Source organism: Ursus americanus, chromosome 27 (genome assembly GCF_024610735.1).
Source record: "Ursus americanus isolate L20-20 chromosome 27, mUrsAme1.1.p, whole genome shotgun sequence".
NCBI lineage: Eukaryota > Metazoa > Chordata > Mammalia > Carnivora > Ursidae > Ursus > Ursus americanus.
This window is the reverse complement of record NC_142153.1, coordinates 31,374,680-31,386,949: the sequence shown is the minus strand read 5'-3', so window position 1 is coordinate 31,386,949 and position 12,270 is coordinate 31,374,680. Positions and strand designations below refer to the sequence as shown.

Below are 12,270 nucleotides of genomic sequence, written 5' to 3'. Positions count from 1 at the left end.
GCACGTTATGAAGAAATCAAATATAGATAATGGGGACTTTTTAAAAGTAGGAAATGTGGGACATGACCATAACCTCACATTAGGCATTAGAATTCAAGATTGGGCAAATTTAACACATGTAACTCAGGGAAACTGTTGTTCAGCTTATGATTCTAGGTTCTGGCAGCAGCACAGATCTAACCTTGTGAGGATTTCCCTTCCTCTCCTAAGAAACATCAAACCCACAGGAAACTAGCACATCCTCCCTGACCACCAAAACCTTCAGGAAAATTAAGAGACATAAAACCCGGAAACTTCAAATATTACATGAGTAGAGGATAAAAACACAAAATTAACATCAGCAGTCACAAGATTGCAGGCCGGCAATGGGGCTGTGGCTATAGTTGAGAAAAACTTGAAATAGTGAGAAGTCCTAACAGTAGGAGAACTGTGAAAACACCCCAAAGTTTTTAGCCCTTGAGAGTGCCCCACACTTACAAGGGAAAAAAAAATTGAAAGAAGGCAAGGCATAAATTCTGAGGGAGATAGAAAAGGTATAGTAAATATAAGAACAAAGAAAGCCTTGCTATTTGTAAAATCTAATAATCACCATCCTGTCGACCAAAGGGGAAGCCCTGCAACTAAGGAACTAGAAAAACTGATACTCTCTCTCATCCACCTATACTAAGATTTCCCAGCTAATAATTGGTCCAAAATAGCATATTGCAATGTAAGCTCCCAATAAAATAACTTCAAAAGCTGACAGAAATAATGAAAACATAATCAAATCCACCATCATAAAAAGAAGCTTTAACATATCTCTCTATATACTGATAGAAAAAGCAGCCAAGAGGGGCGCCTGGGTGGCACAGCGGTTAAGCGCCTGCCTTCGGCTCAGGGTGTGATCCCGGCAATCTGGGATCGAGCCCCACATCAGGCTCCTCTGCTGGGAGCCTGCTTCTTCCTCTCCCACTCCCCCTGCTTGTGTTCCCTCTCTCGCTGGCTGTCTCTATCTCTGTCAAATAAATAAATAAAATCTTTAAAAAAAAAAAAAGAAAAGAAAAAGCAGCCAAGAAGTTAGTAAGAATATCAACATCTGAACAAGATAATTTACAGGTTTGGTTCACACATATAGAACAAGAAAAAAATTTACACACACACAAAGAGAAAACACAAACCAAGAGAATATGTCATGACACTAGATACACCATAAAGGTAGTTCTTGAGGCAGAAGGAAAGGATCCTAAGCAGAAGAATGGAAATGCAGAGACGGAGAGCCTCAGAATGGGTACACAACTGGGCACACACAAAGGAAAGCAGACTCCAGGAAGGTGAGATACTGGTAAGGATACAAAGCCATGATGATGATGACTCGTGGATGTTAAGACTATTTAGTGTACAGTGCATGAAAGAAAAACAGGAAAAGAATTCATATTATTTTCAAGTGCACATTGAACATTTAAAGAATCAGGGGCGCCTGGGTGGCACAGCGGTTAAGCGTCTGCCTTCGGCTCAGGGCGTGATCCTGGCGTTGTGGGATCAAGCCCCACATCAGGCTCCTCTGCTGGGAGCCTGCTTCTTCCTCTCCCACTCCCCCTGCTTGTGTTCCCTCTCTCGCTGACTGTCTCTATCTCTGTTGAATAAACAAATTAAATCTTTAAAAAAAAAAAATAAAGAAAGAAAGAATCAGTGTAGGTTGGGTCTTTATTTAAAAAAAACAAACAAACATGGGGGCGCCTGGATGGCGCAGTCGTTAAGTGTCTGTCTTTGGCTCAGGGTGTGATCCCAGTGTTCTGGGATCGAGCCCCACATTGGGCTCCTCCGCTGGAAGCCTGCTTCTTCCTCTCCCACTCCCCCCGCTTGTGTTCCCTCTCTTGCTGGCTGTCTCTATCTCTGTCAAATAAATAAATAAAATCTTTAAAACAACAACAACAGCCTATGGGGTGCCTGGCTGCCTCAGTCAGGGGAGCATGTGACTCTTGATCTCAGGGTTGTGAGTTCAAGCCCCACATTGGGTGTAGAGATTGCTTAAAACAAACTTAAAAAAAAATAGCTTCAAAAATTTCAAATGATGGAACCATTCAAAGAATGTTATTTGAACATGGTTGAATTAGAAAACACTAAAAAGATACCTAGAAACTCACTAAATGCTTGAAGTTAGGCAACACACACCTAAGTAATTCACAGATAAAAGGAGAAATAAATATTAGAAAAGATTTTTGAATGATAATGAAATGAGTTATGTTGAAGCTCTTGGTCCGCAGCTAAAGGAAGAAACAGGAAAATTTTTGGCCTTAAATTCACATGTTAGGGAAAAAATGTTGAGAATCAATACCTTACATTTTCATTTCAAGAAGCCAGATGAAGGAAGGACAGAAAGCAGCAAGCCAAGCCTGAGGAAAGGAGGAGGAAAGGAAGAAGAAAAATTATAACGAGAATCATTAAAATAGACAATATTTTAATGGACAATAGAGCGATAAGAGGACAATAGAGCGAAGTCAATGAAGTAAAAATCTGGTAATTTGAAAAGATTAGTGAAAGTGATAATAACGCCCAGGAGGACAGAGAGGAAACTTGAGGTACCAATTTAAAAGGTCGCGTCACTACAGATGCCATCATTGTCAAAAGCTGTAAGAGGTCATCGTGAGCAGCTTCCCGCCAATGAACTCAACAATTCAGGCAAAATTTACAAATTAATGCAAACCAAAAGTTGACGACAAAAACTGCCAGTAAATGAGGGAAAATTTAATTTGTTGGATAACTATATAGGAAGCTGGAGCTGCTATTTAAAATCTGCCCCAAAAGGAAACACCAAGTCCAGATTGCATGGGTGAATTCTACCAAATAGTTAGAAGAAGAAATAATAGCAACTTACATAGGTTCTTCCAAAAAAGAAAAGGGGGAAACACCTCGACTTCTTTTCTAAGGCAGCTTAACTTTGTATATCAACACTTTGAAAAGGACTTAACAGAAAACACATTACAAACTACTCTGTTTCATGAACACACATGCAGAATCTGTTTTTTCCTGTCTGCTGCATGATTCTGGACATGCAAGCCATGGTCACCACTCCTCCGGATTGTTGCAGGTCTTTCCACTTTTGCCCAACCACCATTCTCTGCAGCATCCAGGATCGTTCTGCTAAATAGAAGCCTAACGCCCTACGCTCTCTAAGTGATTCCCATCTTACTCAGAGTCAAAATTCAAAGTCAGCACAGTAACAGCGCTACGTGAGGCTTCTGCTTCCTTCCTGGGTCTACTTCCACTGCCCTCGTGAGCGCCCAGCCACCCGGCCTCGCTGCTCTTCCTGCAACACACCCATCACAGCCTGCTTCGGGTCCCTCTGGGCACGGCTTTCTGCTGCCTGGGCACTTGTACACTTGTGAAGTGTGCATGACTAATTCCCACATCTCTTTCAAGTCTTTGCCCTACGGCCGCTCCCTCATTGTGAATTGCTCTGATTGCCCTATGTTAATTTACCAAAAAATGAGAAAAGCATACTGTGTCATTCTTACCTTCTATGGTGTTACCAAGGGCACTTATCTCGATCTGGTGTATTGGATTTTATCACACCTATTGTCTTTCATCTTAACTGTAGGCCCCAGAAACAAACAAAGCTATTGTCCATTTTATTCACTACTGCACCCCCAGCATCTAAAACTGTCTAGAACTCTTTTTCTTTTTCTTTTCTTTTCTTTTTTTTTTTTTTTTTTTTTTTTTGGTGCTATCTCTATATTGATTCAATTACTGAGTGGATTATTATTACCAGTTCAGTGTTTGTCAACTACTAAAACTACCCCCAAGAGGTCAGATTTGGCTTTACTAAGCCCTGTAATCTACAGCCTATCTGCAATATTCCCCTGACTGTGACGTTAAGTCACAAAGGACTCTTCTGCTTTATCGGAGCACCCAGAACATAGAAAGTGAGCAATGCATATCTGCAAGCAAGTAAATGGTTTTTAACCATATGGGGCCAGTAGTTTGAGCAATTCACTTTTGTCACAAACAGACTTCAAGAACGTTAATGATTCTTAGTGATTAATTCGCATCAGTAATCAGTATTTAAAACTTAGGTAATTACATGATAGGTGAAAAGTCCAGGAGTTGTGTTCCATGGATGTGGATAATAGAAGAAATATTCTAATTGGAATTATCGGTAGCAAAGGGAAGAAGGTTCATCTCAAGAATCACAAATGTAATTGAAAGACATTGTAACCAGTGCATACAGCAGGGATTTGGATGTCCTCATGTGAAAACACATGATGCTACAGTTCTGAAATTATTTTCCTTTTTCCTGCATGATCCCATCACCCTCTTCCACTCAAAATACTACCGCATGTAATTATTTGACACGAGAGGCAATGTAGCACACTGTCTACTGCTAGAACTGGGACCTGCTACTTTCATGAATACCAATTTCACATATATTGAGACATTACTCCACTAATCCTTTTCTCTCTCCCTCACTTCCTTCTTCCCTTATCTTCCTCTATCCCTCTGTAACACACGCACTGACACATTCAGTCCAAACATACACCTAAACTTGACCACAAAGGGAATCTACTCTGAAACAAACTATAGCACAAAAAGAAAACAAAATGCACACACAAAGATATTAGGAAGTTTGAAGCTTCCCTGCTGATGACTTGTGCCAGGAGCCACCTGGTGTTCAGCTCTGCCATTTTCACAGCCTGGATTCAAAGAGCTTCCCCGGTTATTTCCCACTCAGGCCCTGCAGCAGTCTTGACTCCTGTCATCAGAAAATTGTACTTGCCTCTGCACATAACTTACAATGAAATAACATCTGCTCACAAAGGATACCCAGAAATCAGAGATCCAGATGTCTTTATTGTCTTCCTAGGTAAAGTTATCAGGGATCACTCTGGCTGCTCAAAACTTCTTATATACATTTTTATTACAAACAGCTTATACCTAAAAGTAAGATTGAATCTCAGGAAATCTCATCGCTCATTCTGACCAGAGAACAAACAAGACTAAGTCCTAGAAAAGCTCCCCAGGGTCATCCTGGGCATTAATGTCTTGGGAATTTTCTCTCCAAAGACTTATTCTCTCCATATTTCTCTTCCCAGAAGTATCAATTTATGCTATTTTTCTTGGCGTTCTTATGAAGGCACTACATTGATTTTTTAAAAAAATAATAATAAATTTTGAGTAGAGCACTTTGTTGGTCATGAAAAAAAAAAGCCTACTATCTAGTAAATGCAAAAAGTGTTTGCACTTCGAGCAGTATGATGGAAACTAAAAATGATAAATTATACCCTGAGTTCTACAAATAAAGAAGAGAAAGATCTGGGAAAATGATGGTCAGACAGGGAAGAACAACGGTGAAGGTGAATCTGTTTGACTTACATTTAAGAGTTAAGTGTTATAGGGACTCTAGGAAGAAGTTAGAGAATAAAGACCTTCTCTGTAGGGGATGTGTTGAAATACTTCAAAGAATCTAAAGACACTGTTTTATTATGATGATAAACCCCCTTTCTTTAGGTGAAGAGAAAAATGATATATTTCCTGGTTGCTATGTCAATTCACTAAAAACCAATAAGATCAATTTTATGATTTATTAGGAACATGGCCAAAATTTTGGTTTCAAAATGATCCTTGTTATTTCAGGATAACAGTCAAAGACTGTCAGTATAATACACAGATTAGTTACAGAATAAAACTCAATAAAAGGACTCTCAGGTAAGTGGCTTTTAGATAATTTAGTTTTCAAAAATTAACCTATTCCCCTTTCAGAATCCTTTACAAAGGGGAGTTATGTAAGTTCCTACCCGGCCAACCCACCTTAAAGGAATAGATAGAATGCAAAACCAAAGAAAAAGTGAACAATCTGGACAATCTGAACAATGATCTCTGTAGGCACATTTAGGGGGGAGTCATAGATTAGAAAAAGAAGCTGTTGGATGGTTTTCCAGTTTTTATGGCTTCTAAGAAGAGAGAAGGACACTGTTGGGTCCACATGCTAAGACTTGATAGAAAACCCACACATTTTCTGGCTCAGAGAATGAAAGGGCAGAGCTTGAGACACCAATCATAGAAAATCAAGGGAGAAATCTAGGAAACCCTAAATCTTTGGACAACTCTGTCCAAATTTCTGACAGAGGGGAGGCTCGAAAAGTAGCTCAGTTTCTGATAAAAAGAACCAAAATGGGACTGGAGTTGCCACCTAAGAAACCAAGTTTGCAACTGGAGCACTAGCAAGTTATTTTCTGGCTAATGCTGACGTACAGACACACGGGCAAGAAGTATAACAGAAACCAGTCTCCACGCATCACACTCACAGGACGCCTAGTACAATCCAGAATTATGTCACATATAAATCCTGGGAAACTATGATTCACTTCAAAAGGAAAAAGTGACCAACTGAGGTCAGCCCAAGATAACTCAGATGGCAGAATCAGCAGACAATGACTGTCCCCCATTCATTAACACTCATTGCCAAATTTTTCCTTTTCTTCACAAAGTTTTTCCAGGGAAGTCCCCAAGGTGAGAAAGGGATAAAAAGTAATTGCACTAAGAAAATATAGGAGGACACTGGGAATAGTGCCGTCCAGAATTCTCCAACTAAGGAAGAAACATAGTAAGGGGGAAAAAATGGAACTCAAGATAGGAATTCCCCAAGAGGGATTTTCTTGAATTGCAGGTGTGGGGAAGTATCCTGTTTATTCTCACAGGGCTCCTGCTCAGACCCAGAAGACACAGTGTCTCCGTATTTATATGTCTAAAGTCTGGGGCTTATCGGAGGAAGGAGAAATTTCAGAAAGAGACGAAGAGGTTTCTGATGATGAAGAGCTCATGCTGCCGTCCCAATATGAACAGTCGCTTCAAATATCTTCCTACTCTTTATAATCCCTGGGAGCCTACACCTGAAAAGCTTCCCAGACTGTGAATTGGAGCACTCGATCAGGTAAGAGAATGCCACAGGAGACAGGCTGGAGAGGGGCCTGTATTTTCTGTGGGCTGGCTCATATTCAAGTCAAATGCCCAGGATTCAGAGCTGGTTTCCTAGCTCATGATGGATTCCTCTTTGCATCTGTGGATTGTGAAGGCTCTTTATACATTTCCATTGCCCTATCTCATTCTCAGTTCAGCATGCCTGCTTCTCTATTACTCTCTCAAGTAAGTGTGTAATCTCTGAGTCTTAAAATTGCAATGAAATAAATCATTCAGTACAGATGAGTCTGATTGCTAATTTTCTTTAAATGTTAGAAAATGATTTCTTCCCCCAAATGAATTTTTGATACAATTTACTTTTATGAGTCAGAGAACCAAAACTGATACTTGGCATATCATTTTATGTTAAACAGGAGTGGTAGGTTTTACCAGTGTGTAAAACACACGTGGCTCTCAAAGAAAGCTATTCTGAACCGCCTGAAGCCAGCCTTTCATGCATCTACAGCATAGACTGGATAATTGCTCAAAATCTCTTCCAGCTATATCGCCAAGAATCCCATGGGTCACCGAAAAGTGTTCCCTCATCAACCCGCTCTTTATTCCATTCACATCAAATCTTTCTATTCTCCTCTCGGGGATTTCCCAAACGTGGAAAGAGTCCTCTTTTTCAGGAGGCACTCCAGTGTCTGCAATCTTGATTCGGACCTCCTTATCATTCTTAGCATTCTCTCCTTGTCTGTTTTTCTTTTCTTTTTTTTTTTTTTTTTTGATGCGAGCATTTGCATTTCTTTTTTTTTTAATAATTATTTATTATATTGTGTTAGTCACCATACAGTACATCCCTAGTTTTTGATGTAAAGTTCCATGATTCATCACTTGCGTATAACACCCAGTGCACCATGCAATACGTGCCCTCCTTACTACCCATCACCGGGCCAGCCCATCCCCCCAGCCCCCTCCCCTCTGAAGCCCTCAGTTTGTTTCCCAGAGTCTATAGTCTCTCATGGTTCATTCCGCCTTCTGTTCACCCCCCCTTTCTTCTTCCCTTTCTTCTCCTACCGATCTTCATACTCCTTATGTTCCATAAATGAGTGAAACCATCTGATAATTGTCTTTCTCTGCTTGATTTATTTCACTTAGCATAATCTCCTCCAGTCCCATCCATGTTGCTGCAAATGTTGAGAAATTGTTCTTTCTGATGGCTGAGTAATATTCCATTGTATACATGGACCACAACTTCTTAATCCAGTCATCTGTTGAAGGGCATCTAGGCTCCTTCCACTATTTAGCTATTGTGGACAATGCTGCTATGAACATTGGGGTGCATATGGTCCTTCTCTTCACTATGTCTGTATCTTTGTCAGTTTTTCTTTTTTTTTTTTTTTAAAGATTTTATTTATTTATTTGACAGAGATAGAGACAGCCAGCGAGAGAGGGAACACAAGCAGGGGGAGTGGGAGAGGAAGAAGCAGGCTCATAGCGGAGGAGCCTGATGTGGGGCTCGATCCCGGAACGCCAGGATCACGCCCTGAGCCGAAGGCAGGCGCTTAACTGCTGTGCCACCCAGGCGCCCCTCTTTGTCTGTTTTTCTTAAGTAAAAACCTGTCAGCTGGTTTTATACTAGGCTCAGAGGTAGCACTGTGGGGGAACACTTAGAAATTTGTCCCTGTTAGAGCTGACTTAGGAAGATTAAAGGAAAGTTGTATCAGAAAGTAGACGTTCAGGACACCTGGGTAGCTCAGTTGGTTAAGTGTCTGCCTTCAGCTCAGCTCGTGGTCCCAGAGTCCTGGGATCGAGCCCCACATCAGCTCCCTCCTCAGCAGGGAGTCTGCTCCTCCCTCTCCCTCTGTCTGCCACTCCCCCTGCTTGTGCTCACTCTCTCTCTGCATCAAATGAATAAATAAAATCTTTAAAAAAAATTTTTTTAAAGAAAGTAGATATTTAGAACCAGAGAAGATGGTAGGCTGGCAATATGCTCTGAGTCTCTGGAGAAAGAAAAGTATTAATGACAAATCTAATAAGGAAAAAAACAGTTCAGTCATGGCCCATAACCAACATGTCACCTTAATACTCAATAGTCTAATGGTCCAAATCTTGTACATTGTCTGATCTTAGAACTATGTAAAACAGCAATGCTTTCCCTCAAAATTTGTTGTGTAGGTGGGCAAATCCTCAGCTGCAAAGACTCTGATCTCATCACAGGTAGCATTCTATATAATATTTCATCTTCTCTTTTAAGCAATGCTGAATCAAACCTCAGTCACTGAATTTCTCCTCCTGGGAATAACAGACATCCGAGCACTGCAGCCTTATCTCTTCGTGCTTTTCCTTGCAATCTACGCTGTCAGTGTGGTTGGGAATGGAGCTGTCCTGACGCTTGTCATCTCTGATCCAAGACTTCATTTACCCATGTATTTCTTCCTGGGAAATCTGTCATGTCTAGACATCTGCTACTCCACGGTGACACTGCCAAAGATGCTGGAGAACTTCTTCTCTACACACAAGGCAATTTCCTTCTTGGGATGCATAAGCCAACTTCACTTCTTCCACTTCCTGGGCACCACAGAGTCCCTGCTGTTGGCCGTGATGGCCTTTGACCGCTTTGTGGCTATCTGCAGGCCACTGCATTACTCTGTCGTCATGAATTATCAGCTCTGTACCCAGATGGCTGTCACCGTCTGGACCATTGGTTTTTTCCACGCCCTGCTGCACTCCATAATGACCTCTCGCTTGAACTTCTGTCGTTCTAATCAGATCCAACACTTCTTCTGTGATGTCAAACCTTTGCTGGAGTTGGCCTGTGGGAACACTGAGCTCAACCAGTGGCTTCTCAATACAGTTACAGGGACCATTGCCACGGGCCCCTTCTTCCTAACACTTGTCTCCTACTTCTACATTATCATTTCTCTTTTCTCCAAGTGCCATTCTTGCAGCGTGCTCCACAAAGCACTGTCCACATGTGCCTCTCACTTCACGGTGGTCATTCTTTTCTATGTTCCTGTTCTCTACACTTACACCCGCCCTGCCTCACGCAGCGCCATGCAACAGGACCTGGTCACTGCTATCATGTACAGTGCAGTCACTCCTGTCCTAAACCCGCTGATCTATACTTTGAGGAACAAGGACGTGAAGGGGGCCTTGAGTACTGTGCTCAGAAGGAGGGGCGACCTGAACAAATCTAGAGCTCTTTTAAGACATAAATAACCAGGCAATGAAAAAGTTGAGGTATGAGGTTATATTGCTTCTCAGATCGTGTACAATATGTATAATAGAGGGAAGCAGCTAAGGAAAGGTAAATGGGAAGGGCCAGCCTGATCGCATTCGAGGTAGCATAAGGGAAATGTGAACACGAGATGCCAGTCATGGCGTCGGAATGTTGAATTTGTTTCTGGGATATCAGCTGATCAAATTGATTGGTTATGTATTCTTTAATGAAACCAGGTATAGAAATATGCCTGTATTACCCAGCTATTGCGTAGTTGAATAGTACTTGGGGCTGCTGACCTGTGTGGTCCTCCTAAGTTAACATATTTTAATGTGAGCAATATAATTAATATGCTTTATATTCTCAGGATTTGAATTTTGAGCCACAGTTACTCAATTGGATACGAAATGGTAATTCACAAATGAGTTAAGAGGAATTTTTAAGCCGTGTGTCATGACTTCTTTTTCTCAAGGCAGGGAGGAAAGTAAATAATTAAAACAAATAATTTAAGCACTAATGAACAGGGATAAAATAGCCAATGGTTTATCTAGAGAGTTCTGGAAACTCTATCCCCAGAAATGTTTTAATGCCAACCTGACAAACTGTAAAGGATTACTATGAAATATCACTGAAAGTGGAAGGAAACTGGGGGAAAAAGTCTCAGGAATCCCTCTCAAGCTCATTAGTACATCATTTTCCCCTCAGGCTTTGGTCACAGAAAATGACGAGTTTCAAAACCCTTCCTAATTTTTGTTTTGTTTTCTTATTTCTATACTTATTTCACAAATTGTAATGTGATGTAATACGATGTAATACTGGCGAATGTGCAGAATTTGACAAAATCCTGTCTTGTTTTCCTTACTTGTCACTGACCTCACATGGAGGTGAAGCTACTACAGCATAATGCCTGAGGCATTTCGGGAGCTCATTGCAAGAGGCACTATGTGCCTTACTTTCTAAGTGCCAGGGAGCAGCTGCTGGGCTTGCAGGATGGTGGGGGCCAGCATTTATGACTATTTAGAGACCAGATAAAGACGGTGACAGGCTTTCATGAGCTGATTGTTCAAATTCTCCACTTTCACCTTCATGAATCCAAAACAATGTGGTTCGGATCTCACTCCTATGCTGGTTTTATCTTCCCCTTTTACTCTTTCTGGTCCCTTAATTCTAGTGTGTATGTGTCTGTGTCTGTGTATATATAGAGAGAGAGAGACAGACAGACAGACAGAAGACACCTTCTACCCTGAACTCTCTCAAGCCATCATTTCTCTTGATCAGAATTTTTTTACATAATCCAGCCTACACGGAGGCTGTGAACCAGAGAGGAGCACAGCATTATCTGGGTATCTAGTGCTGCACCCACACACTAGTATCCCCAAACACAGAAGCTTCGAACACTTCTTTAACTAACCTGCATTATCCCGAGGCTCAGAAATTGGGAAGAACACAGCGGGGAAGTGTTGGTTCTGCGTGATAATGCCTCAGGCTGAGGCTGGGCCCACTTGAGCATCTCGGCGTGGATAGCCAAGAGCTCGCAAACTCTGTGCCTCTCTCTCTCCAGTTTCTCCTTGTGGCTGTCCTGTGCTTTTGTAGCACAGATGTCTCAGGGTTGACTCTCCACATGGGAGCCAACAGACCAGGGCAACATCTGCCGGTCGTCTCAGGGACAAACACAAGGACTAGTATTAACATCACTGTTACCGTACTCTCTTGGTCAAAATAGTCACAGGCCAACCAAACGTCACAGAGAGGAAATCCCTACTTTTCACTGGAAAGAACATCAAAACTTTTGTGGACATCCTCAATCCATCATAGTTGCAACTCTGACTACTAATAATTAACACTGTTCCCACATACAAAGCACACTTACTCTCCTTCCAAATAGTCCCAATATCTCAACCCATTATAGCATCAGTTCAAAGTCTACATCTTTTCTCCCACATCAGATCAAAGTACAGATGGGTTTGTTGGGTATGATTCCTCGAGTATGGTTTCTTACTGAACTAAATGGTCAAGTTATCACCATAGGTAGATATAAACATAGAATTAGGTATATAACGGAGTATTTTTTACTCATGAAAAAAAAGAAAATCTTGCCATTTGTGACAATGTGGATGAAACTTGAGGGTATAATACTAAATGAAATAAGTCAGACAGAGAAGACAAATTAT

General features: G+C 41.3%; 1 protein-coding gene across 1 annotated transcript; it reads left to right on the top strand.

Annotated features, from left to right (window-relative positions):
- The first annotated feature begins 9,114 nt into the window (after window positions 1–9,114).
- On the top strand, window positions 9,115–10,098 carry OR12D2 (olfactory receptor family 12 subfamily D member 2). The gene has a single exon (XM_045816130.2). It carries the CDS (start codon window positions 9,136–9,138, stop codon window positions 10,096–10,098), a length of 963 nt encoding a protein of 320 aa, XP_045672086.2. The 5' UTR covers window positions 9,115–9,135.
- The last annotated feature ends 2,172 nt before the right edge of the window (window positions 10,099–12,270 follow it).